This window comes from Radiomyces spectabilis (genome assembly GCF_025331425.1).
Source record: "Radiomyces spectabilis strain NRRL 2753 chromosome Unknown BYT42scaffold_11, whole genome shotgun sequence".
Classification (NCBI taxonomy): Eukaryota; Fungi; Mucoromycota; class Mucoromycetes; order Mucorales; family Radiomycetaceae; genus Radiomyces; species Radiomyces spectabilis.
In genome coordinates this window covers 1,297,233-1,321,773 of record NW_026251936.1, presented here as the reverse complement: position 1 = coordinate 1,321,773, position 24,541 = coordinate 1,297,233, and the positions used below count along the sequence as shown (strand labels likewise).

Below are 24,541 nucleotides of genomic sequence, written 5' to 3'. Positions count from 1 at the left end.
ATAATGATATACATATCAAAAAGCACGATAGCTAATGATTATGAGTTGGTAGTAATGTCATTGGAAGTGTAAGTGCAAAAAAAAAAAAGAAAGAAAGCATTATCATTACGTCAATACTAGTATCTGAATATTGGTTAGGAGGCCGAGAGGAGTGTAAGCACGGTTGAAGAAGAGCAAGATTCGTCAACTGTGCGCGTAGAAATAAGTAACAAAGATCGACCGGAACTACAAAAAAATAGCACTAGGAAAATTGAAAGTATGTGTGCAGCATAGAGTTTTTGAGCAGCAGGTTGAGCGAAAATGTAATAGGGTTATTTAGATGAAACATTATGAGCCATCTTTGCCCAAACCTTCAGGCAAAAGGTCCAAAGGAAAGGAGCGAGTGACACGATTAGAAAAAGCAGAAGAACAAGAGCCAAAACATGAACAGGAGACAGCATCAGAAGAAGAATCGATAGAAGACTGGGTAGAAAAACTGGGTTGAATGGGAAGAAGAACCGAAAGAAGAAGAAGAAGAGGTGCTCACAGCGAAAAAAAAGAAACCGATTCATTCATATCGGGAGGAATTGGCGTCACTTGCAAAATTACATTATTCCATGAGTGAAATTATGGTCGCAAGTGGGAAAGGTACGAAAACGTTGTTTATTAAAAGGCAATGGGTCAACTAAGTGTTATACTGTTTAGATGATAAGGCTGGGGAAGATGAAGCACCGGATGAGTCGGGTAATTTGCAGCCGAAATAAATTGTAATGCATGTATTGTCTTTCCAAAAATAAAAATATAAAATATTGTGCATGTGAGTAGTTGTGTGAAAGTAGAGAGAAACCTGGTTTTGAAGTAAACCGTGATGGGGGAATCATGTGTACTCTTTGTGTGGGGATCATTATTTTAAAAAAGAAAAAACAAGTGGTGAGCCATTCCCTCTTTTTCCTCTTTTTTTTTCTTTTTCATATTTTCCACAATGTGTCCGCCTTCGGCTTCAGGTGATGGTGCAGACATTCAAAAAAATGTTGGATCTATTGAAATAAATGGTGTACTTGTTAAAAAAGATGGCATGCACGTTAAAAACAACGGCGCACATGTTGACAAAAATGGCGCATACGTCGAAAAAACAAATCTATGCAACTTCCCCAGTAAGTCAGTTTCTAATAGAATAATCAATAAGAGATGAAACTAACTCAATATTCGATTTTGGGTGATCCAAAAAAAAAAAAAAAAAATAGCACCTCTTTACGCCGAAGAAGAGGGCGTGGATGTTTTAGGAGCCGAAAACGAGGTTGAGAAGTCATATAACAATGGATTCAGTCGGGGATACAAGAAGGGATACAAGAAGGGTGCCCGAGGCGGGTACCGGCATGGATACTTCCATGGATTTGAAGACGGATACGAAGAAGGATACAAGAAGAAAAAAAAAGTTTATAGAAGAAGTAGCTGCAGCGATTAAACGAGATATCGTCGAAAAAAATGCTATGGAAGAACAAGTTGCTGCAGTTAAACCTGTCGCTAATGGCAATGCCCACGTTGATGAAGTTGAACCAGTTGAAAAAGGTAAAAAAGACAGTTGGTGCTGAGCATGGGGATTAAAAAAAAAAAAGGTGATCCTACTCTAAAACCATTTTAGAGAGTCAAGACTTAGGCAGTAAGTCATACGTGAATAAGTAGGTTTCAACAAGGAAGAGGGAAAGAAAAAAATGCTAAGGAAGGTTGCGTTGATGGTAGGGCGAACAAAACGGAGAAGAGGACTTTGTCTACTTGGAAAAGTCGGTGGCAAAAACTGAGCCAGAAGATTATCTCTGTTGATGAAGGTTCTAAAAAATCAACAATTGGAGACGATGAATTGCTTTAGGATCCATACCCATTGTACAATCCTGATGATGTATGTTTAGGTATTGATTAACACGTGGAAGAAAGAGAGGTTGGTGTCTTTTATTAACTTTTGACATTTAAAAAGTTCGTTTTGGTACAAGTGCAAGGTCATCATAAAAAGGGCACAGCAGAGAATCGCGGTGTATATTGAAAAAAGGGTCACCATAAAAAGGACACAGCAGAGAATCGCGGTGTATATTGAAAAAGGGTCATCATGAAAAGGACACAACAGGGTATCGCGGTGTAATACAATCACAGCAGAAATTCCGGCATACTGTTGAAGAAGGTCATTATGCAAAGGTCGCAGTGGGTATACACTTTATTGTCTATTTAGGGTCGAGGTGGAGGTGGTGGCAGAGGTGGATGCTATGCAAGTGTTATGTACAAAGTGAGTAAGCTCGCAAAAGGTTCTGTCAAATATGAAGTGTAAGTCAAATATTGAAGGCAATAAAGTCGTTTTTGCGATTTCTCAAAACTCACTGTTGCTTGAATTCTAAAGAATAGGTGGCCCCCAGTTTGCTTGTGCTGGGCATCACAAAAACTTTGGATGCTCCAGCTCCGTTGTCCCAGGGCAGGACAACGTCTTGCGGGCCAATGGCCGGGTTTTGGTTGAATAGGTGTTGGAAAACGATTTTCCCAACACAGCATACGACTTTTGGCCGGAATCGTTTGATTTTATTGGTGGTGTGGCGAACACCTTCGGCGATTTCGTCCGCTTCAAGTTGCTTGGACGTGGTCGTCGGTCTGGGAACAAGGTTGACGAACCCCACGTTGTAACGGTCAAAGACTGTCTTGTCAGCGGTGGCATCATACTGTTCTCGAAGCAAGCCTTTTTGACGGTTGAGGTACCGGTCTCAGTGGACATCTTTTTTTTTAATTATTATTAAAAAAAAATTGTGAAATTGTACCTGAATTTGAGAAGCATGTCCAAAAGCAATTGCCGCGGCCCCCAAAAAAGTGATTCTTTGTTCGGAAGGGCGCCTTGTCGCTGGGATTGATTCCAACAAAAAGAACAGGGCAATCATACCTAACGAGGTCAGGAATAAAGTAGTTGGACATGATGATGGTAAAAGTAAAAAGATGTAATAATAAAAGAGGGTGACAACAGAAAGGTCGAAACAGAAGGAATATGGAAAGAAAAACGATGTGGTGGATTTATATTAAAAAGTGGTTTTGGTTTGAAACAGGGCTCAAAGTGATTTTGTAGAGTATCGTCCAAAAAGAAGAAGAACTAAATCAGACAACTTTTACAAATGAACCTGTCAATATTGGTGGTTTTGGATAAAAGTAACAAAAGCAACGGACACTGTGTGTGCAGTGGTGACCACTTAATGTAAGGGTAGCTTGTCACTTCAAATTCCTGACAGTGGATGTCGTTTCTCTCTCTAATTATGGTTGGTAATATCATTGTTACCTTCTGTGAGCAAGAGTAAGTTTTGTGAGTGTTTTTATAATTATTATTATTATTATTATTAGCGACAATGGTAATAGGAAAGAGGGGTGACATTGACGTTTGAGCGGAGGCAACTCATATAGTTTCGATGATAGTTTCGATACCCAAGGTGATGTAAACCAAGACCGATATTCCTCGGGAAACTGACCCAAAATCCTGCACAAGATATATTTGTGAATAAAAAGTCAGGGTAAAATCAAATATTTGTCGTTACATTGTGAATGTCGTCGTGTCGACGTCCGTTAATATTTTTTTCGTTAATATTTTTTTGTCTTCTCGTTTCTTTTTAATGTGAGTTGGGGAGGCATTGAACACAGTTCAAAGAAGTAAACGATCGAAAAGGTACAGTCACAAATGTCATTTTTAGTTAGTTGTGAGTGTATTTAACTCACACAGTGTATGGTTACATGATCTTCATTTGCTGACGGCAGTGAAAATTGGAGTAAATAAAAGATGATGTAATGATCAGATTATGCCTAGGTATCATACATAAAAAGGGCCACCGTAAAAGGATCACCGTACAAACATCATCGTAAAAGGTTACTGCAAAAAAGCCACTACGAAAAGGACACTGTTAAAAGGACATTACTAAAAGATCACCAAAAAAAGGTCATTACAAAAATGTCACCACAGAAGAGCCACCATAAAAAGATTACCGTAGAACAGTCATTGGAAAAAGATCACTATAGAAAGGTCACCATGAAAGTGCCACTGGGAAATGATCACGATGAAAAGGTCATGGCAGAAAGAGTAATTTTTATGATTGCCAGGGCTAAAAGAGCCAAAAAAAAAAAAAAAACTATGTTGCTATCATTGCCCTAAATCATCTGAGCTTCTGACAACCTCAATTGAGCTTCTGTGACACCTGGTGGACATAGAATCTTCAAAGGATCAATTGGAGCAGAATTTGATAGAAGGGATGACACAAAATGAGTTTTTTTAAAGAAAAACATTCATGCAAATCAATCAAAATGAATGTCGGTATTACTGGAGTACAGTGACACAATGGGTCAGATGAAAGGGTCCTAATTCTTTATTTGCGTGCAATTTAATCGAGCTATTTATAGGAAGGTACACTGTCAATTCGATTACGTAACACCAGGCTTGGAAATCCACACACACACACCTAAAAAAAAAAAAAAGCAGGGAAATTGGCACGTGCACATTCATCAATGATGATCATTACAAGTGGCATCACGGGTAACACATTGAAGCGACGCGGCGTCACACAATTGTGCATGGAGAATTCACAAACAATATTTTACAGAGTGATATATTGGTAATCACGTGCATCGATACACCCACCACGCTTGATTTGTCTTTCTATTTGTACCAAGCCAGCCCAGTGTACCTAAAGAACTTAGAGTAACTGGAAGCCTATATTTCTCTGCATAGGCCAAGCTGAAACCGTTGCTAGGTAACTACACAAAGCCTAAACGTCAAAAATTGGGATAGTACCCCAAGTAGGTACCATCCCAATAATGCCGAATCAATCGTACTGAAAGTGTGTCTCTTTTCCTTGCAGAAAAAAGAAACAAATTCAATGACAAGGGCTTAATCTCAGTACATCGTAGCAACAAAGGCTACTCTAGTACTTACAATACCCCGTCCGTTTCATGTCGTCTGCATGCGATTTAACATCTCCATGCATTCGTTTTACCATGTAGGCAGCCTAAACAACACCTTTCCGCATAGCCTAGGCATACCAATTATACGGTTCCCAACCCCACACCGGGGCTTATTCTTACTCGACTAAAGCCAAGGAGACAACAAAAAAGTATCGCTTCCAGCATGGATTCTGACTTAGAGGCGTTCAGCCATTATCCAGCAGATGGTAGCTTCGCGGCATTGGCCTTTCAACCAGCCGCAAATACCAATTATCTGAATGAAGGGTTCCTCTCGTACTAACTTCAATTACTGTCGCAATACCATAACAACATCAGTAGGGTAAAACTAACCTGTCTCACGACGGTCTAAACCCAGCTCACGTTCCCTATTAGTGGGTGAACAATCCAACGCTTACTGAATTCTGCTTCAGTATGATAGGAAGAGCCGACATCGAAGAATCAAAAAGCAACGTCGCTATGAACGCTTGGCTGCCACAAGCCAGTTATCCCTGTGGTAACTTTTCTGGCACCTCTAGCCTCAAATCTTGAGGGGTCTAAAGGATCGATAGGCCACACTTTCATGGTTTGTATTCACACTGAAAATCAAAATCAAGGGGACTTTTTTTCTTGGGGGAACTAATTTTTTTTTTCGGCAATACAAACAGATCCAAGCAATCAAAATAGGCAACCATCTTTCTCTGCTCTTCGTCAACGCCGCACGATATTTGGATCATTGCTCAGAAGGTGGATTTCAGATATCCTCATTTTTTTCTTTCTACCGCATCAAATGCTCATATTTTTCTTGTTCTGATTTATTATGCAAAACGTCTGCTACACGCCAAAATCGTCCTTTATTTCGCAGCCTCAATGACCTGTACCGTACGTTCGTTTTTGCCATCATCGTTTTTTATCCGGACAGCCCCACTCAACCGGTAAACGTTTTCCGACTCCCACACATTCAATGCCCAAGGCACACTAAGCTTAACATTATTAGTGAACAAATTTATAACTGGCACACTGGTAATGGCGGTCCATTCCCTTGACGCTGGGGGGAAAAAACGAAACGCAACTTGGCGAAAAATTCGCAGCCGGAGATGAAGACCAAAATGGTAAGACGTTGATGATTGATGGTATTGCTATGCTTGTGGCACTCACGCATGTTTATGGTAGCATCAGAGCGGTTGTTTTATTTGGATTCTCCTTTTTTTTTTTCTACCGGGTTCCATTGCACAAATAAACGGCAACAACAGTATCCGTTCAGCCAAGGTTAGTGGCACAATGACAAGGGCGACCGAAGATTATTCCGATTGTAACAAAAGTTTCTGTGTATAGGCAATCAGTTGGCGCCGGGCACTTTCCCTTAATTTGGACCAATTTTTGTGCTTGACGATTCATGGTGAGTTTTATTTTCATGTGAAGGCGTTATTAGAATGATTTTTTCACATGCAGTCTATGGTTCCATAGGTTGACAGGATAACGAGGCAGATCGGCTAAATGATCAGTATTCATTGGCGCTGGCGATGTGCCATGGACAGAATTCGCGGAAAAATGGCGAGATCTCGGCAGCGATTCCGAACTATTTGAGCAACACAAGCTGTAACTGATGGAGACGCATCAGGTAAAGATTAAAGTTTTTTCTTTATGTGGAAGGTCGAGTACCCGCATCTCTTTACTGATTATACCTCTTTTAATTAAGGTTAGCGTTACGGGTAAATTATAAGCTATTACCGGTACCAGCACTTCATCCATATCGCCGATGGGACACAGCGTTGGTGTGCGAAAGCCCACTGAAGGGAGAGCAAAATGGAGGCATCGTCTCTGGCATCGTCCTGGCAATGTATAGGGAAGGTTGATTCTGGAAAAAAGTCATCTTGAAATTGCAGCAGCATTTGTAACGCGAAACCTGTTTGGGGGATATTTTTTTTGTCTCTTGTTTGGCCCCATGTTGGGCGCACCTATCTTTTTTTTTTTTTTTCTTCTTTTGTTCACCTGGCCGACCCAAACCGCATGGCACCGTTTTTTGCAATAAAGATTCGCCATGGGGTTGGGTCATTCGAAACAGCATTGTTAGCTAACGAGTCATCCGCACTTAATCGCTGCGACGAAAGCAGGTTCAGATGTGGACTTGGGCGATGACTCAGGTACGAACGACGATGTAGCCGCAATGTACAGCCGAATGCTCATTATTAACGACAAAGATTAGTGATCAAAGCGACGGTTCATTGCACTGACACGGCACTACTCTGAGGAAAGCGACTCTACGGAAGATCACTGAACGGAATTCGGAGATGCGCGCGTAAAGATGGTAAGCTGTGAATATCAGACAGTTTTGTGCTCTGACACTAATGGCCATTCTATTTAGTCGCGGTATTCTTGGCAGCAGCAACAGTATGCATTCATGACTGGAACGAATGAGGCGGCAGGCTTATTTTAGAGACCATCTTTTTGGCAACTTCTTTTCAGTTGTTCATATATGGTGAGTTTTTATTTTTCAATATCGAGACGTGTTTCGCTATACTGAAAAAAAATTGTGGTTTGCTAGTCTTTCTTTTCGGTTTGCTTTGGACACTGGACACTCGCCATGTCGACGGCTGGCATTGGGCAGATGGCAAGGTAAACTTACAGAAAAAAACAACCAGCGATGTAATATAGGCACTGACAGTATATCATCGAATTTTTTCGCAGACAAGCGGATCGACCTGAAGCGAACAATCAATAGCAACGGGCAACGGATTCCAACTGTTGGAGGCAAGACATGATACACTGGGTAAGGAATAAGAGTTTGTTTTATTTGAAAGACCAAGCTTTACTAATACGATTTTTGCTGTAAAGGATGTTTTGCTGTCGCTCCGCTTTTGTTGATCCAGAGGTTCCTACGTCCACTTACTGGAGAACGCGCCGAGATAATCATGGACATCATCATGTCATGTTGCGCGTGACGGCAACAGTGCCCATTTATTCATGGTTGAAGCGGTAGGAGATGCGATGAGACGTATATCTTCCTGAAGCAATTTTGTGCTAAAGTCAAACAAGTGGCAATCGTTGGACGCGTCTCGGTGATAGCTTTATTTTATTGACCAATGGTAAGTCGTTATTTTCAACTTGAAGGTGCGTCTCGGAGACTCAAAGATGGCTTGGCTATTTTTCATAGTGCGTGAGAGATCGTCGGTAAGAAGTTCTCTGATCAGCGTGGCGATCATTCATCCTTACGGAGATGATAAGGTAAATTAGGCGGAATGACTGGAGTGCATGCAGGTGCTGGCAGCTTATGATCAAAGAGTTTCACAGAAAAGAGAATGCGGCGCCAATGATCATCGGTCCGAGCAATCAACAGCGACGGAATTCACGATTTGGGGGAGGCTCTGTATTTGGCGGTGATACATCAGGTAAAGATTACAGTTTTTGTTGTACAGTATATGACAGACTGAGTACCCGCACTCTTTACTGATTATACCTCTTTTTATCGCCAGTACGGCACTTCTTCCATCATCGTCGTTAGACACACGCCTTGGTGGGGACACTCACTGACGAGAGAGTAAATGGAGGCATCGTCCATGGCATTGTCCTGGCAATGAATGTGAAAGATTGATTCTGAAAAAGGTCATCCTGAAGTCGCTGCAGCACTTGTAACACGTAGTGTGTCTGGCGTTTTCTTTTTTTTTTTGTTTGGTCCCATGTTGGGCACACCTATTTTTTATTTTTTTCCTCTTTCGTGCACCTAGCCGACTCAAACTCATGGCACCGTTTTTGGAATAAAGATTCGCCATGGGTTTGGGTCATTAGAAGCAGCATTATTAGCTAACGAGCAATACGCACTTAATCGCCTTGAGGAACAAAGTTCAGATGAAGACTTGGCGATGACTCAGGTACGAATCACAATGTAGCCGCGATGTACAGCCGAATGCTCATATTAACGACAAAGGATTAGTGTTCAAAGCGACGCTGCAAAAGATCACTGAACGGTACTTCAGAGACGTGCGCGTCAAGATGGTAAGCTGTCGATAGCAGACAGTTTTTGTGTGTTCTGACACTAATGGTCATTTTAATTAGTTGCAGTATTCTTGTCGGCAGCAACAGTGTGCATTCATGACTGCAATGATATGAGACGACAGCCTTATTTTGGAGAACCCTTTTTTAACTTCTTTCAGTCGTTCATCTACGGTGAGTTTTTACTTTCAATGTGGAGGCGCGTTTCGCTGTACTGAAAAAAAATATGGTTTGCTAGTCTTTATTTTTTTTTTCGACCTGCTTATGACAACGGACAGTGGCCTTCTTGATGGCTGGCATGAAGCAAATGGCAAGGTAAACTTCTCAAAATAAAATCAGCGATGTGATATAAGCACTGACAGCATATTATCGAAGCTTTTATTGCAGACAGCTGGCATCGACCCTAGACGGGCAATCAACAGCAACAGTTTTCCAAGAAGCAAGACAAAAATGTAGTTGGCGATGATTTATACCAGGTAAGAATTAAGAGTTTGGTTTTACCTGGAAGACCAAAGCTTTACTGATACAACTTTTTTTTTGCTGTAAAGGGTTTCTGAAAATTAAAACTGAAATGGCTTTGCTGTTGGTCCGTTTTTTGTTCATCCATTTGCTGGAGAATACGTCGCGATAACGGTGAACATGATCATGGCGATGAACGGTGGAACATGGAAGGCCACTCGTGACACTAAAAAATTCCATCTTTGGTGGAGTGATTTTTTTTTCACCCCTTTCGTTCTTTCCTCTCATTTCTTCGTCGCCTTTGGTTTTTTTTTTTTTTTTTCACGATGCTGACATTACAACTGCGATTTAACTTCTGTCTTCTGTCACCTCGCTGATTCGACACTCATGGAACTCGTTACGGCAATTGCGGAACAAAGTCGAGGTGCTGCGTTGGAAAACGAAATGTTCACTGCAACCGCAATGACTTGTGCTCAAACCTGGCGACATGCAGGTACGAATGGTGTCAAAGATTCTCGCGACATGTTCTCAGCAATTAACCGACATGAACAATTTAGGATGTACGCACGAACTACCATCAAGGCGCGTTTATTCTCAATGATGACCCAGACGATAAGTGACAAATCTGGGGCGACGGTTTATTCGCCTGGCCTGGTGGTCCTGGGAACGCGATTTTACGAAAGTTCACGTTACGGAGATGAAGATAAAAATGGTAAGTTGTTGATGACTGATAGTGTCTCCTGTTTGTGACACTAATGAGTGGTCTTGTTTGTATTATCACCAGATTCCGCCCGACGGTAATGGTGGCCCCTTTATTTATGGTTGAAGCAGTATGAGGTGCGATAAGCGCGACTTGATGTACATCTGCTGAAGCAATTTTGTGCAAACAATTGGCAATCGTTTGACGCGTCTCGGTGATAGCTTTATTTTATTTCTCAATGGGTAAGTCCTTTGTTTTCTACTAAAGGTGCGTTTCCGATAACTCAAAGGTAGCTTCGCTATTTTTCATAGTGCGTGAGAGAATCGTCGGCAAGAAAATCTATGATCAGCATGGCGATCGTTCATTATTACGAAAATGATAAGGTAATTAGGCGGAATGACTGGAGTGCATGCAGGTGCTGGCAGCTTATTATCAAAGAGTTTCACAGAAAAGAAAAGGCGGCGCCAATGATCATCGGTCCGAGCAATCAACAGCAACGGAATTCAACGATTGGGGGAGGCTCTGTATTTGGCGGTGATACATCAGGTAAAAATTAAAGTTTCTGTTTTACGTGACAGACTGAGTGCCCGCATCTCTTTGCTGACGATATTTCTCCTTGAGGTTAACTTTACGGGTGAAAGTACAAGCCATCGTCCGTCTCTTCATTCTTTTCATCGCTGCTGACACTCACAGTATCATGGTTCCTAGCTGGCAAATGTATCAAGGCTTTTCCAAAACATCGTCAGAAGCATGAATGCTGGATGGTAAGTCATCGCAATGTCGACCACTCATGGATAGAACATCAGAGACTTACTTGTATCACGAAATAGGCTGATTTGTTTGGGGATGAAGGCATGTTTCCTTGTCATACCTGGCAATTTTTTCACGGCGGTTTTGAGCGTTGCATATGTGATTCACTTTGTTAATCTGGCACCCATGGCGAACTTGACAGCCGTTTTGGAGCGCTGCTTATGTGCCGGTTGAAGAACAGTCCATACAAGATAAATGTATCCCCTGCTGATGCAATTGAGGTACAGATGACTACTGAAACTCAATAAGATTTCGGCACTAAAGAAAATTCTGTGGTTAGGGCAAAGAAACATTTTGACCGCGCTTTGTTTATTTGATCAATGTTGGCTTTTGTTTTGAGCTGTCTGTCTATGGTGAGTGTTTTTCTTAACAAAGTCACGTAACGTCGTACTGAAAGTGATGGCTTGGGTAGATTCTGACCGATGTACCACAAGGAGTGACATGTTACCGTGGTGATGACTGACTCTCCTGGTGATGGTTACCATGAAGGACAAGTCCAATGCAAATACCATGAGTATGTTCCGAAGCTTTCGTCGAAACTAGAAAGACATGCAACGAGCGCGCAAGAAATCAATCAACAAAACCAGTTGTTTTCACTGCTGAGTGCAAGGTAAGATTAAGGTTTCTGTTTTACGTGACAGACCAAGTACCCGCACCTCTTACTAAAATATTCCTTTTCAGGTTAACTTAGGGGAGAGGTTCGTTCCATTGCTGCTGGTTGCTCACGGTGACATGTTGCCAAATCTATCGACCGACGGAAGCGTCAAAGCGAACTTAAGACATCATCCGGGCAATGAAGGCTGGATAAGATATCATTGGGATATCGAAGGCGTATGGCAACTGAAAGGCTTATTTGTATCACCAGTCAAGCTCTTTTGTTTTGCGGCACTTGGCGCTTTTCACGGAAGATTGGGCGTTGCACCTGCCGTTTGCTTTTACGTTTTGTTCATCTGGTCAGCCTGCCACTCATAGAAAAACTTGGCCGTCGCTTTGGAGCATGCACGGGTTGAAAGACAGAGACAGCCTCCCGAAAAGATCCAAGTATCCCTGGTGGACGCGACATAAGGTACGGATGACTAGCGCAACTCGATATCATATTTTTTTTTTTTTTTACTAAATTAAAGAGAATCTTGTGCATAGGGTGAAGGGGTACAGATTATTTTGAGGCAGGCGCTTCTACTTGTTTTGGTCAATGTTGACTTTTGTTTTTGATTGTCTATCTGTGGTGAGTGTTCTTTTTTAATCATGGTCGTGTATGCAAGTACTGAAATGTTTGCCTAGGTTTTGACCGGTGCACCACGATGGCCCCAAGGGGTGACATGTTGCCACGGACTGATTCTGCTGATGATGATTGCCATCAAGGACACCCCGATGGAGATACCATCAGCGAAGCTTCCGTCGAAACACGCAAGGAACGCGGAAGGAGTTAATCAAGGCTGGGCCCAAGATTGATTAAGGTTTGTTTTACGTGACATGCCGAGTGCCCGCATCTCTTTACTAATCATTTCCTTTTCAAGGTTAACTGAGGGGGGTGAAGTACAAGCCATCGTCGGTTTTTTCGCTTCTTCTGGCGCTGCTGTTATCCACATAGTGACATGGTCTACCGACTGATGGATGCGTCGAAGCATCACCAAGGTTAAGAAAGCAGGACAAAAGATTATCAGGTGTTGAAGGCGTTGGAAAATCAAAGACTAGTTTGTATCACCAGTCAAGCTCTTGTTTGGGGTCACCTCATTGTCTGTGATACTTGGCGCTTTTCACGGGGAGATTGGGCGTTGCATCTGCCGTTTACCTTTTATCTCTGCTCATCTGGTCAACCTGGCACGCAAGGGAAACTTGGTCGTCGCTTTGAAACATACAACGATTAAACGACAGAGAGAGCCGCCCGAAAAATAGCCCAAGTATCCGTGGTGGACGTGGCATGAGGTACGGATGACTGGCGTCAATCGATATGAATTCTCTTTTTTTTTTTTAGTCGTCCCTTTATGGTAAGTGTTTGTTTTGCAATCAAGGCCGCTCATCCTGGTACTAAAATATTGCTTCGCCAGGCTTTTGGCATGTGTCCGGGAACATCATGTCACCCTGTCACGATGAAGATAACTGATCCTGATGGCGATTGTAACAACGACCAATGCAGTCAAGTTGCGGTCAGCATGCTTTGCAGAAAACTGGAAAGGCAGACAAAGCACCGCCGTTATTTACAACTGGTGGGCGCAAAGCAAGCTGTAACTACCCCCAAGTCTATCATGGCCCCCGCAGATAGTTGCTTGATCATCGCCCTTGAATTCGATGCCTGCAACGCAGAGCAGACTCTTCATCCGTTGTACCGAACATTGACACCAATATGGTCTTGGCGATTGCTCCGGAAATCGGTGACAGGTTTTCTTGAGGACTTCACTTGTGTGGTTGACGGAAATACCAAGGCTTCCCCTCTGGTCGCAAACTTTTCTCCGACACACACTGTATGAGATCACCCAAATCAGGCAACATCTGTGGCTGTATGCTTGCCTCGTCAACAACGGAAAGGATCGCCAAGACTCAGTATTGCCGAGACTCAGGATCGCACAAGAAGTATGACAACGAAAAGACGTTCTTATGGGGATGTTGAAGTCTTTCGTCACGATGCCATTGGATGATGGCAGAATGTGCTGATACCAACGATGCAAGAAAATTCGGCTGTGCAAACCTCCTGAAATCTGTCTACCTCAGCATTGATCGTTACAATTACTCACCTTGAACAAAATGCAAGGCAGACTGTCCATGGCTTTTATTCTCTCAGCTTTACAGGCAATAAGTGTAAGTGTCGATAGTGCTTTTTGATGATAACAAGGTAAGCGCGGTACAATAAGTAGAAAAGAATCATGCTTCAAGTTTCGTCGTGAATAAAGTCACATTTTTCAATGATAAATTCCACTTGTACCCAAAATGATATCGTGAATGCTCAAATCCGAAATGATGTTCAGGCCAACCAAAAAAATAAATCAGAATAGTATCCCATGTGAGTCGTTCACCGCAACATGAGGGGTCGCTTTGGACCATCTTAATAAAAAAAAAAATCCCCAGAAAAGAAAGGGTACTTATTCATTCGTTTTCCTTCTTTGCTGATTTCACAAGTGTCGCCTTGAGCCTCGGTTGCTATGGCGATGTGTCACTGCACTGCAAACCTGGCTGTTGTGCTTGGTTACCATGAACTGTGCGTCACTTTCTCAAAGTGGTAACAGCTGTTGCCATTTGTAGTCTTCTTGAACCACATCACTTCCACTTTTCAATAAAAGGCAATTTGCCGACCGGTCACTAAAAAGAGAAAGTGAACGGAAAGAAAAAGAAGAGAAAAGGAAAAAAAGAAAAGAGAAAAAGGAAAAGGGAGGGAAAAAGAGAGAAAAAACAGCGAGAGCTTAACCTAAATCAATTGCCTTTTACTGCCCAACCTGCCCTTCTCAGCCATCCAAACAACTGCAAAATTCAAAATTTTCACCCAATTGGGCATATCTGTGTTTGTGTAACGTTACACGGAAATACTGTTTATGGTAATCCAAACACCGCGCAAACAATGACACCCTGTTACACGAGCACGCGCTTTAGGAAGCACCCTGCTCTTGCCTTTTCTGTCGCCCAGAACTGGCCATTATCCCTCTTCCCACACTTGGCTCCCCTTGATTGCAACTCCGACCTTTTTTTTTCTCTGTCGCCACCCAACCATGAGTCATCTGCCACACTCCCTCATCACCATCCTCTCCACCATTCGCACAACATCTATCATTGAACGCTGCAGACAATCAAACTGATTAGAAGCCAAAGAAAAATGAATGCACCTTGGCGTAAGCTTGCAAACGAGCTGAAGTATGCTCTGTACCATTTTTCTGCCGAGGCGAAGAATGTGCGTTGTAGACATTCTTCAGCGTGATCACCTGTCATCGATATACAAAGCGCAACCATTGTCGAAAAGCCAGACTACCACCATTCACTTGCGGCTGTTATATTGAGCATCGACATGAGGAATTGCGACCAAATTCTATATGTTGAGAAAGGGTTGTCATCTCATGAAAAGTGCTTATTTTGAATCGTGTTTCAGAGGATCGCAGATATCCAATTGGCGATTGTATAATATAAACCGTTAGTGCAGTGTGTTTTTATACAGGACAAAATCTACAGTGAAAGTTCGGAAATGACGCGTGATATGATCCAACTTGCATCTCAAGTCGGCATTTATGCCTGCCTACATATGATTCTTCGTTGCCTGGATTAATCGTTACGATGGGATACATTCGACGATGGCACCTTCAGGATCAAATACGAAAGATGATGGACTTACTCATGCTTATCTTATTTGGGATTACCAGTAGCAGGTGTTGATGGATGTATATTCAACGGTCGTTTGATTTGAGAGGGATATTCATCGATGGAAAAACTTGAAGCGCTATTACGGCGTTGTGGAAATTGATCGCCAAATTTGTGTACCTGCCTCATGCACAGATGCCCTTATTTTCCAAGTCCTAAACATCGCATCATCACACCATGATGTTTGCTACTCCAGTTTTTTGATGTTCGCTACTTCTTACCTTAATGCCGTTCCCTCACGTTCTGATTTTCACTCAGCATTCTTTGATTTTCTCCCATTCACCTAGGTACTTGATTTTTAGTATAGATACCCATTTTCCAATCCAAATAAACACGGTCAATAACATATCAACACGTCTCACCTACCTTTCGATGCTTAGAAATACCGCACTTGCTTTTTCTGTCTTTCATCAAATTCGATTTTCAATTCAGAAGCAACGTTCTCTATTTTTTTTTTCCTTATCCTTCCGTTTCCAATGGACGATACGCACAACGATTTGATATATGTCGACCTTAGCATATCTGATGCTCACACAACAAATAGAGCAAGTTCGGCTGCCTCAAAACCGTCAATAACCCTAACAAAGGTAAGGTATTGATACGACATAATATGAAACGGAACAGCCACAGGAATAAAATAAATAAATAAATGAAATGCAGAGCGCAACATGATGCAAGGGTGGATAACTGAAAAACAACGTTAAAAAAGGCATGAGGACAAGCATAGAGTGTAAGCGCGTAGAGCAGCATTGCAACAGTAAGAAACGCGCTTGGGTCAATAACGCACATGGTCGTAGATTATGCCCAAGACAACGTGTCTATGGGAATGGTCATGACAACTATACAGATTCAGGTTTTCTTGGATTGTTTGGAGGTGGATATAGTCTGAGAATCTGTTTTCATCACTCGATGCTGTGATAGGTAGTAGCGGTTTTTGAAAATGACGATGCCAGCCGTTCTGAAGGCCATTTTTCAATCCCTTGTTCCCAGTTTTTGTGCAAATTTCCCTGGCCATGCTCTTGGTCATATGCCAATTGACTGACAAAAGTTTTTTTTTTTTTGACCTAGTAAAATTCGGAGATTTATGAATTAGGCCGTGATGTTCAAAGACGTATCTCAATTTTCTGGTAGTGTGAATCAAGATGGGAAATCGTATATTGAATTCTGGTTTCTTTCTTTCACGCTGCCGCTTAGGCAGACCTGACAAGTTTATCTCGTTTGCAAATGTATTCATGCCTACCGTACCTTCATTTCAAAACAGCGTTGAGCGGTAACCTTATACGGTAAAGGTCGGGGTCATGCAAAAAAAAGCTCGTAAACTGGAAGTGAATTGATTTGCAAGTCAAGTGTCATGACCTTTCCCACGCACATGTTGCCTTGGCGATAATGCACGACCATGTGTATATTGGCCTAAGCACGCTCTTCAACATTGCCATGCTGGTCCATGCGCTTATCCCTATGCTCGACCTCATGTTCCTCTCTATCGTTGTCCTCCCCCATTTTGCTGATCCATGCTTTACCTCATGTTATGCTCTGCAATTAATTTAATTGTTTATTATCGTTGTCTGTTCTATTTCATATCTTTTAGTATAAATAGCCGATCTCTTTTCGCGAAATAAACGTCAGTCAAGAATTGTGTGTTCTTCCATACTCTCTTGTTTTCTATCTTGTTCTTGACCTTGTCTTGTTCCTTGTTTCTATTCTTGTCCCTCTTTTTGTTCTTATTTTTATCCTTTTCTTGTCTTGTCTTGTTCTTGTCTTGCGAAAGCACTTAACACCATCCTCTTGTCCAGCTGCACTGATCCTTCCGAAATCAGCAAGCAAACCATGATTGGTGATCATGGATCCGGAAAGGAAGATAGCGTAGGATTGCGCGGACAGATAAATATATGATGGTCTTTTTGCGTCGGTCCATGAAAGCTGTAAACCCCAATGTGCTATGAAAGATGAAGCGGTGGTTCATCGAAGCAACTCTCCCAAGATATGAAGAGAAGAGCATGGCGTTGCCAAAATAAATTGTCCTGCACAATACTAGACCTCAATCCAATTGAGACCTTTGGATTCAATGAATGCCGAGCGCAGAGGGGGTATACGGCATTCATGAGCCACGAAACATTGATAAATAATTCAGGATGCCTGGGAACCTCTCGATGTAGAAGAGATCAACACGTTACTTTATTTCGATTCATTACCAAAATAGAGGTCAAAAGAGGTAATGCCACTCGCTGCTAAATAAAAATGGTAATCAATGTGCACTAATATATTCACTTAGATTTTTATAATTTATATCTACTAAACGCCATTATCTACGTTTCTTCGATGTGGTATTCGAGTTTTTTGCTATGTGTTATGGTTGCTTCCAAATCATGGTGAAAGCGGAATATCGCAATTTGGAATCTATAACCATTTGTTTGGCAGGTGATTGTGCAACGTAAAGAAGTCAAAATGGAGCTCAAAAATGCTGGACGTTCACGAATTTTCAATGGCGGCATGAGTCGTTTCCGTGCGTCTCAGCTTTCGCAAGTGCTGCGCTGCTTATCTGCTGTGTGGCGCGTCTGACTAAGGCCCGCTTAGTTTCTTCTACCGCAATGTCGAATTCTAGCTGTTGAATTCGCTGAACAAAGTTGTTAATTGAAACGTGAGCAATGAACAAAAAAAGCTGCTCTCACCCTTTGGTGTGTAATCTCGAGCTTCCTTTTTACATAACCCCACAAGTGCCTACGTGATGCAGGATGTCCGATCTGGAATTCGTATTAGTAAACGTCACGATAAAAGCCTTGCATAGAATACCTTGGCCGATTTGCCCATGTGTCGCACTACTTTCTTGAAGCGGTGAGACCAAATTTCTTCCAGCTCAATCTCTCTAAAGTGTAGGTTATGCCAATTTGCGAAGTCATCCCTGTGCGCGGAGACAAAAGCATTGAATTTCGGCACCTTGTGTTTTATGACGAATGATAGCAGTGCTATATATAATTGTAAATATAGAATATGCCAATTGGTAGATCAACCCACCAGTATACCCAGGGTAATTGGACGCCATTGAAACCAGTCTCTGTTTCCTCAAGCAACCACTGGCGCCATGAAAGTTCAGTGGGCCCCCACTGCTTGTAAAAACCAACGCACAAACTATGACGTAATAATTGGCCTCGTGACTTACAGCTTCTCGGTTCCCAATCCTCCCACCCCCAAAAAATAAAGCCTAGCTCACATCCTCAAACATCCACTCACAGACCTGGACCTAACTAAGAGGTTAGTTGTAAGTTTCTTACTCTCTAGCTGTCGCTGCATTCCAATTAATGTTAGACTAGTGCTATAGTATGCGATGTCCAATCCATATAACATACACCAAATACCAAAAATATACTGCTCCTGAGCTCACAGTCTAACCGCCACCCCTTTCGGTGATGGAATTAAATATGGGGATCCTAAATATTGGTGTGAGGCAGTTTCTTTATCGCTGGCGACATTGACAAGCTACCTGGCAGAAGGTTCTTGCTGTATTTGAGCTCTGCACTGTGTCCATGATATATCGGACAGTTCTAAACCACTTTCAAAACGTTCGCAGAGACCTTGACAATAACTACACACTTCTGTCTGAGTAAATGTTGTCGTATTCGGAATGAGCTTTTCTTCTCGTTTGTGGGTGGGTAAGAGCAAGAGATGGGAGGTTGAGAACTAAATAGGGATGAAACTTGAGGACGAAGAGATCAATAGTAGATATAAGTCTTCATATCATACCGAAACAGTCGAACAATCGAGGACCACATCCGGGAATAAACGACTCAGTGTGTTGCGGTCGCTTTACATTTTACGTTAGGTGCGGCAACTGCTTTTACTGCATAGGTATTGTATGTACAACCACTAGGAGAAAGAATTGGGAGCGAAAATAAGTGAGAAACGAGAACACACTGAATGTGTTATGCGGTGATTTCGGATGGAGCAGTGCAACTAGGTAAGAGGGTGATGTTAAGTGCTTTCGCAGGACAAGAACAAGAATGAAATCGGAACAAAAATAGAAAAAGGAACAGGAACAGGAACAAGACAAGAACAAGGACAAGAGCAAGATGAGGTGGAGAACAAATTAGTCGAGAGAATACACACAATTCTTGACTGAGGTTTATTTCATGATATTTAGTATGAAACAAGACAGACAACGATAAACGATAATAAATGATGAAATGAAATGCAGAGCATAACATATGGTGAAGCATGGATCGACGAAAAGGAGAGTGGACAGCGATAGAGAGAAGCATAGGGGTGAGCGCATGGACCAGCATGGCAACAGTGAAGAGCGTGCTTGGGCCAATAATACACATAGTCGTGCATTATCGCCAATACAACGTGTGCCATCGCAGGGTACGTCCCAATAAAGTGCTCTTTGTTGTTGTACTCCTCTTTCTCGACTTTTTAAGTCTCCCATAAAACGAAAATGTGTCTTACCGGAATATGATCTCCGTTAGGATTAAATAAAAAATGGTCCAAGATGCAACATGACAGAAAATAGGATTCTTTAATCACAATGAACACTGATAAGTGTTTATATGGCTCCTGAGTAATCGCCTCTTTTAAAGGTGAGTTTCCGCTAGAAAGAACGATAACTTGGTCTGAGGAGATGATAGATGATAGAAAGAAGATCCGGGCTTATGGAAGGAAGTATGAAACTCCATGTCAAATGAGAGGTCGGATTGGTGATGTCCGTGTCGGATACGTTATTGATAATGTTGGAATGCAACACTGAACAAAACTTCACACTGTAGTACTCCAAACCAATAACAACTAAAAATCCTTCAGTCGGTGAAGCGATGCCCATCGTGTGACGAAGTGACGCTGCGCTTTGACTGACATACCATTTGTGCAATAGAAATCCATTCGTTTGATAATTATCCGAATGTTAGTTTGAGAATAAAGACAGGGATTTGATATACTGGTTAACATTTTGCCAATATCTTTTTTTTTTCGTAGGGTGCCGCGCCCGTTACCCTCACTACCTCTCACAGCAATATGAGAGTCACAAACCAAACGAAGGTGAGCTCAAAAACAGTTGATGATGGAGAATAAAAAATTTCCTGACTGACTATTCAAGTGAACTTACAGTTTATTCAACCTCAAGTATCGACCGTTCCGGCGCGTGTTACGCATGTTGACCTGCACTGCATGGTACTGCGTAGTCTGTCCGCCCACTTGATCAATTCTTCCGGGCAACGAATATTGAAGGCGTACAGGTAAGCTAACGACATCCACATTTTTCTATACTGCCATACTGACTTGCTATTCTTCCGTTTGCAAAATTCAGACAGTCGATTTTGCGTATTTGCTTGCTCGACAAAATTTTTGTGACTTTTCATTTGTGTTTTAAGTTGACTAACATTACGACAAACGCCAGATGAAATCTTTCACCTGTAAAGGAAGGTAAGGTTATTGTATACGCTTTTAGATATGTGGTTTCTTATAATTAGCGCTTTTGTAGAATTATCTTTAGCTCGGAGTTGAGAATTGCGCTAGTTAAGCTCGAAGCAACGCGATAATAATGGTCGGGTACTTATTAGCCACTTGTCAAGTGATGACCCACAGCAAATAAGAGCTTGGCTAACGCATCTGCTTTCTTTAGGTTTTTTTAAGTCGACTCCTGGGCGCGCTTGGAGTGGCGGTTGTGCTCCTCAGTCATCTTAGGTCTGACCGGGCTGTGGTTGCTCTTCCGCCGGCATAGGGCCTATGTTGATTTAAGTCTGACTTGCAACATTGCGCACCTGTGTCCTTTGGCTCCCATTGGGGCTGTGCTGTGGATCATCTTAGGTCTGACCGGGTTCACAGTGCAGCTAAAGCAAGCTTTCCGTTGGCATCCATCGTAAGTAATGACACGCAGCAAGATAAGAGCTTCGCTAACACACCTGTTTTACAACTCTTCTTGTATGTGGTTGACTGGAGCGCGCTTGAAATGGAGTGGCGGTTGCGCTCCTCAGTCATCTTAGGTCTGACCGGGCTGTGGTTGCTCTTCCGCCGGCATAGGGCCTATGTTGATTTAAGTCTGACTTGCAACATTGCGCACCTGTGTCCTTTGGCTCCCATTGGGGCTGTGCTGTGGATCATCTTAGGTCTGACCGGGTTCACAGTGCAGCTAAAGCAAGCTTTCCGTTGGCATCCATCGTAAGTAATGACACGCAGCAAGATAAGAGCTTCGCTAACACACCTGTTTTACAACTCTTCTTGTATGTGGTTGACTGGAGCGCGCTTGAAATGGAGTGGCGGTTGCGCTCCTCAGTCATCTTAGGTCTGACCGGGCTGTGGTTGCTCTTCCGCCGGCATAGGGCCTATGTTGATTTAAGTCTGACTTGCAACATTGCGCACCTGTGTCCTTTGGCTCCCATTGGGGCTGTGCTGTGGATCATCTTAGGTCTGACCGGGTTCACAGTGCAGCTAAAGCAAGCTTTCCGTTGGCATCCATCGTAAGTAATGACACGCAGCAAGATAAGAGCTTCGCTAACACACCTGTTTTACAACTCTTCTTGTATGTGGTTGACTGGAGCGCGCTTGAAATGGAGTGGCGGTTGCGCTCCTCAGTCATCTTAGGTCTGACCGGGCTGTGGTTGCTCTTCCGCCGGCATAGGGCCTATGTTGATTTAAGTCTGACTTGCAACATTGCGCACCTGTGTCCTTTGGCTCCCATTGGGGCTGTGCTGTGGATCATCTTAGGTCTGACCGGGTTCACAGTGCAGCTAAAGCAAGCTTTCCGTTGGCATCCATCGTAAGTAATGACACGCAGCAAGATAAGAGCTTCGCTAACACACCTGTTTTACAACTCTTCTTGTATGTGGTTGACTGGAGCGCGCTTGAAATGGAGTGGCGGTTGCGCTCCTCAGTCATCTTAGGTCTGTCCGGGCTGTGGTTGCTCTTCCGCCGGCATAGGGCCTATGTTGATTTAAGTCTGACTTGCAACATTGCGCACCTGTGTCCTTTGGCTCCCATTGGGGCTGTGCTGTGGATCATCTTAGGCCTGACGGGGTTCGCAGTGCAGCTAAAGCAAGCTTCCATTGTAAATTTGCGATAGGTAGATGAGTAAAGCTTAGTAAACGCACAGACTGCTTTCGGGTCGTTGTGTATGGTTTTTATTCTTATCTTTTTCCATCGATGAATTACAACACATCATTGGGAAAATAAGCTTAGATGTCTTTCATGTCCGCATAAGCTATTCAAGTGAACAACTGGGACTGTAGTCTCAAAGACCACAGCGAATTTTCACTACGAGACACCAGACCCAAACTGAAGTTTGATTCACGGTCAGCGGAGCTTTGCTGGGATATAATATTGTAATAAAGATACTATTTCGGTCGTGGTGTGAGCAGTGTTGTATTCCAACATGATCATTAACATATCCGACACGGACATCACCAATGTGACATCTCATTTGACGCGGAACTTCCTTCTATAAGTCGGATCTCCGTTCTATCGTTTATCATCTCCTCCTCAGACCAGGACATCGTTCTTTCTATCGGAAAGTCATCTTTAAAGAAGGCGAGTATTCAGGAACCATATATATACCCATCAGTGTTCATTGTGAAAAAACAATCATATATCATATTTTCTGTCTCGTTTACATCTCAGTATTTACACATTTAATCCTAACGGATATATCAGGCAGCATATAGGCGATTGCACGGGAAGCTGTTGGCGTAATGAGCGGTATGTATGTCAGTGGAACCTTGGACGACTAGTCAAGCTTCCAAGTACCTACCGATACAGCTGACGAAAAATCAATTTCTGATTCGCTAATCGATGGTAAGGTATATGTTTCCTAAGCCAAGGTGTCCCTAAGATCAGAATACTGACTCAACAAAGTGGCATGGAGGACAATTCCTTTAGTGTGCTCAACTCGTGAGTGATTCAGCGTCCGCTTTTTTAAGCCATGTACTTACTGGATAAAAGTCCTAGGTCAATTGCTGGAAGTTGAGGCGATTGTATCACGTAAGGCAAAAATCTCGTCGACATAGTTGTGTCCGATGTTCTATTTAGCTGGGCGTCTGCAAGCTATGTAGGTCTTCAGAAGGTTACCTAATCACCACAGGGCTTGCAGAGATCATTCATTCTGCGGCATTCCTCTTCCTGGTCTGCTGGTGGCCGCCGTGGCGAAAGTTTTCTCTTTTTTTCTGGTGTCGTATTTCTTGTCTGTTATATAAACCGACCTTTTTTTCCAGTCGTCTGGTCCTTCCGGTGTAGCTGTACGCAGTTGGTCGCCTTTTTCCCCCTTTCTCTGGCGTTCTCTTCTGTTTCCCCTGGGGTGGACGTCCTGGTTTTTTTTTTCCTGTCTCTGAGCTCCTGGGTGTTCCATGGTTTGTTCCGCCTTCGCTTGGGTAGTTATCGCCGTCCTTGGCATGTTGCGAACCTCTGGGTGGTCAAACCTCCCCAGGGTTACGGTAATTCTTAAATAACAAAAAAATAAGCTATATAAAAATAATTTTACTGACGCTCTTGTTCACTATGTCTTCTCTAAATCTGGTCATTTTCCAACTCTTGAATTTACTATCATCCATTTCTTTTACTTATCTATGTTCCAATTGAATTCCACTCTCCACCATTTTGATGTCATGCTTTTTTATGCCTTTGTAATATTGCCATTCTTGTTTATTTGTAATTTTCAAATTCCTACGGCGGTGACATCTGGAGTAACAGTTAGCACACATAGAAGTACGGTGTTGATGGCAGAAGTAAACGCATGGGGCCGACGCAATGAAAACAGTAATGACATATTTGGTCATCTTTGTTTATCATGGGGCTAGTGAGTCTGGTGTTCTGCAAGCACAAGTAAGTTACAAAAGCCTAGATAGATATCCGTATCCACGTTTACACAAGTATACCTAGAACGAAGAAGTAACGACTGCAAGAAGTTGACAAGAGACTGAGACAGTGATGCCTTGACGAAACAAGAACATTGTTGGATACAGCTCTGTCTCCGGAGAAAAACGACCTGGTTAACAGCATTATTCATAGCTCAGCGTCCATATCTGACTTGAAGTTTAGGTCGAGGGTATTTGAGCATTGTTTATTTTGTACGGATGTGCCCATTGCGCTTCTGAAAACGATGTTTCCAGGTGTCATATTACTCTGCAAGATGACTCTAACTCTAAAACTAGATCCCAATGCAGGCGTAAACATGAGACGGATTCTACAAGTCTACATAGAAACAGATTATCGCCTTCGATTCCCGTCTGGTGTCTCTTCGATAGTCCCACCACGCGCAATCTACGCTCAACGAGCAAAGCATCGCCAACTAGCCTTCCTTAAGTCCCAATTTATGGATGCTTGGTGAAAGTGCCTAAAAAGGGTTCG

At 42.6% G+C, this 24,541-nt stretch overlaps 7 protein-coding genes across 7 annotated transcripts, besides 3 other annotated features; 5 read left to right on the top strand and 2 right to left on the bottom strand.

The window, feature by feature from the left end:
• Window positions 1–2,486: 2,486 nt before the first annotated feature.
• Window positions 2,487–2,913, bottom strand: BYT42DRAFT_473825 (uracil-DNA glycosylase-like protein; the record flags this gene model as incomplete). The annotated part of the gene is made up of 2 exons (XM_051563589.1): window positions 2,487–2,695; window positions 2,775–2,913. Coding segments are annotated over 2 exons (348 nt in total), but the record flags the coding sequence as incomplete, so codon positions are not given.
• A 2,490-nt stretch (window positions 2,914–5,403) lies between these two features.
• Window positions 5,404–5,440: a sequence feature (Protein overlapping with rRNA (BYT42DRAFT_581701, KAI8371807.1) was converted to a misc_feature.).
• A 151-nt stretch (window positions 5,441–5,591) lies between these two features.
• Window positions 5,592–5,633: a sequence feature (Protein overlapping with rRNA (BYT42DRAFT_581701, KAI8371807.1) was converted to a misc_feature.).
• Window positions 5,634–5,788: 155 nt separating this feature from the next.
• Window positions 5,789–5,862: a sequence feature (Protein overlapping with rRNA (BYT42DRAFT_581701, KAI8371807.1) was converted to a misc_feature.).
• A 78-nt stretch (window positions 5,863–5,940) lies between these two features.
• BYT42DRAFT_82979 (uncharacterized protein) lies at window positions 5,941–6,492 on the top strand. Its single transcript, XM_051572858.1, has 4 exons — window positions 5,941–6,035; window positions 6,097–6,192; window positions 6,259–6,322; window positions 6,391–6,492. Exons 1-4 carry the CDS (start codon window positions 6,021–6,023, stop codon window positions 6,393–6,395), a joined length of 180 nt encoding a protein of 59 aa, XP_051420808.1. The 5' UTR covers window positions 5,941–6,020; the 3' UTR covers window positions 6,396–6,492.
• A 3,267-nt stretch (window positions 6,493–9,759) lies between these two features.
• BYT42DRAFT_616857 (uncharacterized protein) lies at window positions 9,760–10,173 on the top strand (the record flags this gene model as incomplete). Its single annotated transcript, XM_051572118.1, has 2 exons — window positions 9,760–10,084; window positions 10,157–10,173. 2 exons carry the CDS (start codon window positions 9,760–9,762, stop codon window positions 10,171–10,173), a joined length of 342 nt encoding a protein of 113 aa, XP_051420807.1.
• Window positions 10,174–12,706: 2,533 nt separating this feature from the next.
• BYT42DRAFT_82690 (uncharacterized protein) lies at window positions 12,707–13,635 on the top strand. Its single transcript, XM_051572857.1, has one exon. It carries the CDS (start codon window positions 12,868–12,870, stop codon window positions 13,348–13,350), a length of 483 nt encoding a protein of 160 aa, XP_051420806.1. The 5' UTR covers window positions 12,707–12,867; the 3' UTR covers window positions 13,351–13,635.
• Window positions 13,636–20,896: 7,261 nt separating this feature from the next.
• BYT42DRAFT_581637 (uncharacterized protein) lies at window positions 20,897–22,593 on the top strand. The gene is made up of 2 exons (XM_051569629.1): window positions 20,897–21,345; window positions 22,006–22,593. Exons 1-2 carry the CDS (start codon window positions 21,156–21,158, stop codon window positions 22,263–22,265), a joined length of 450 nt encoding a protein of 149 aa, XP_051420805.1. The 5' UTR covers window positions 20,897–21,155; the 3' UTR covers window positions 22,266–22,593.
• A 275-nt stretch (window positions 22,594–22,868) lies between these two features.
• Window positions 22,869–23,762, top strand: BYT42DRAFT_82397 (uncharacterized protein). The gene is made up of 3 exons (XM_051572854.1): window positions 22,869–22,993; window positions 23,147–23,179; window positions 23,289–23,762. The coding sequence occupies exons 1-3, from the start codon at window positions 22,991–22,993 to the stop codon at window positions 23,637–23,639; spliced, it is 387 nt and encodes a 128-aa protein (XP_051420804.1). The 5' UTR covers window positions 22,869–22,990; the 3' UTR covers window positions 23,640–23,762.
• BYT42DRAFT_82434 (uncharacterized protein) lies at window positions 23,672–24,044 on the bottom strand. Its single transcript, XM_051572855.1, has one exon. The coding sequence runs from the start codon at window positions 23,968–23,970 to the stop codon at window positions 23,755–23,757; it is 216 nt and encodes a 71-aa protein (XP_051420803.1). The 5' UTR covers window positions 23,971–24,044; the 3' UTR covers window positions 23,672–23,754.
• Between the last annotated feature and the right edge of the window lie 497 nt (window positions 24,045–24,541).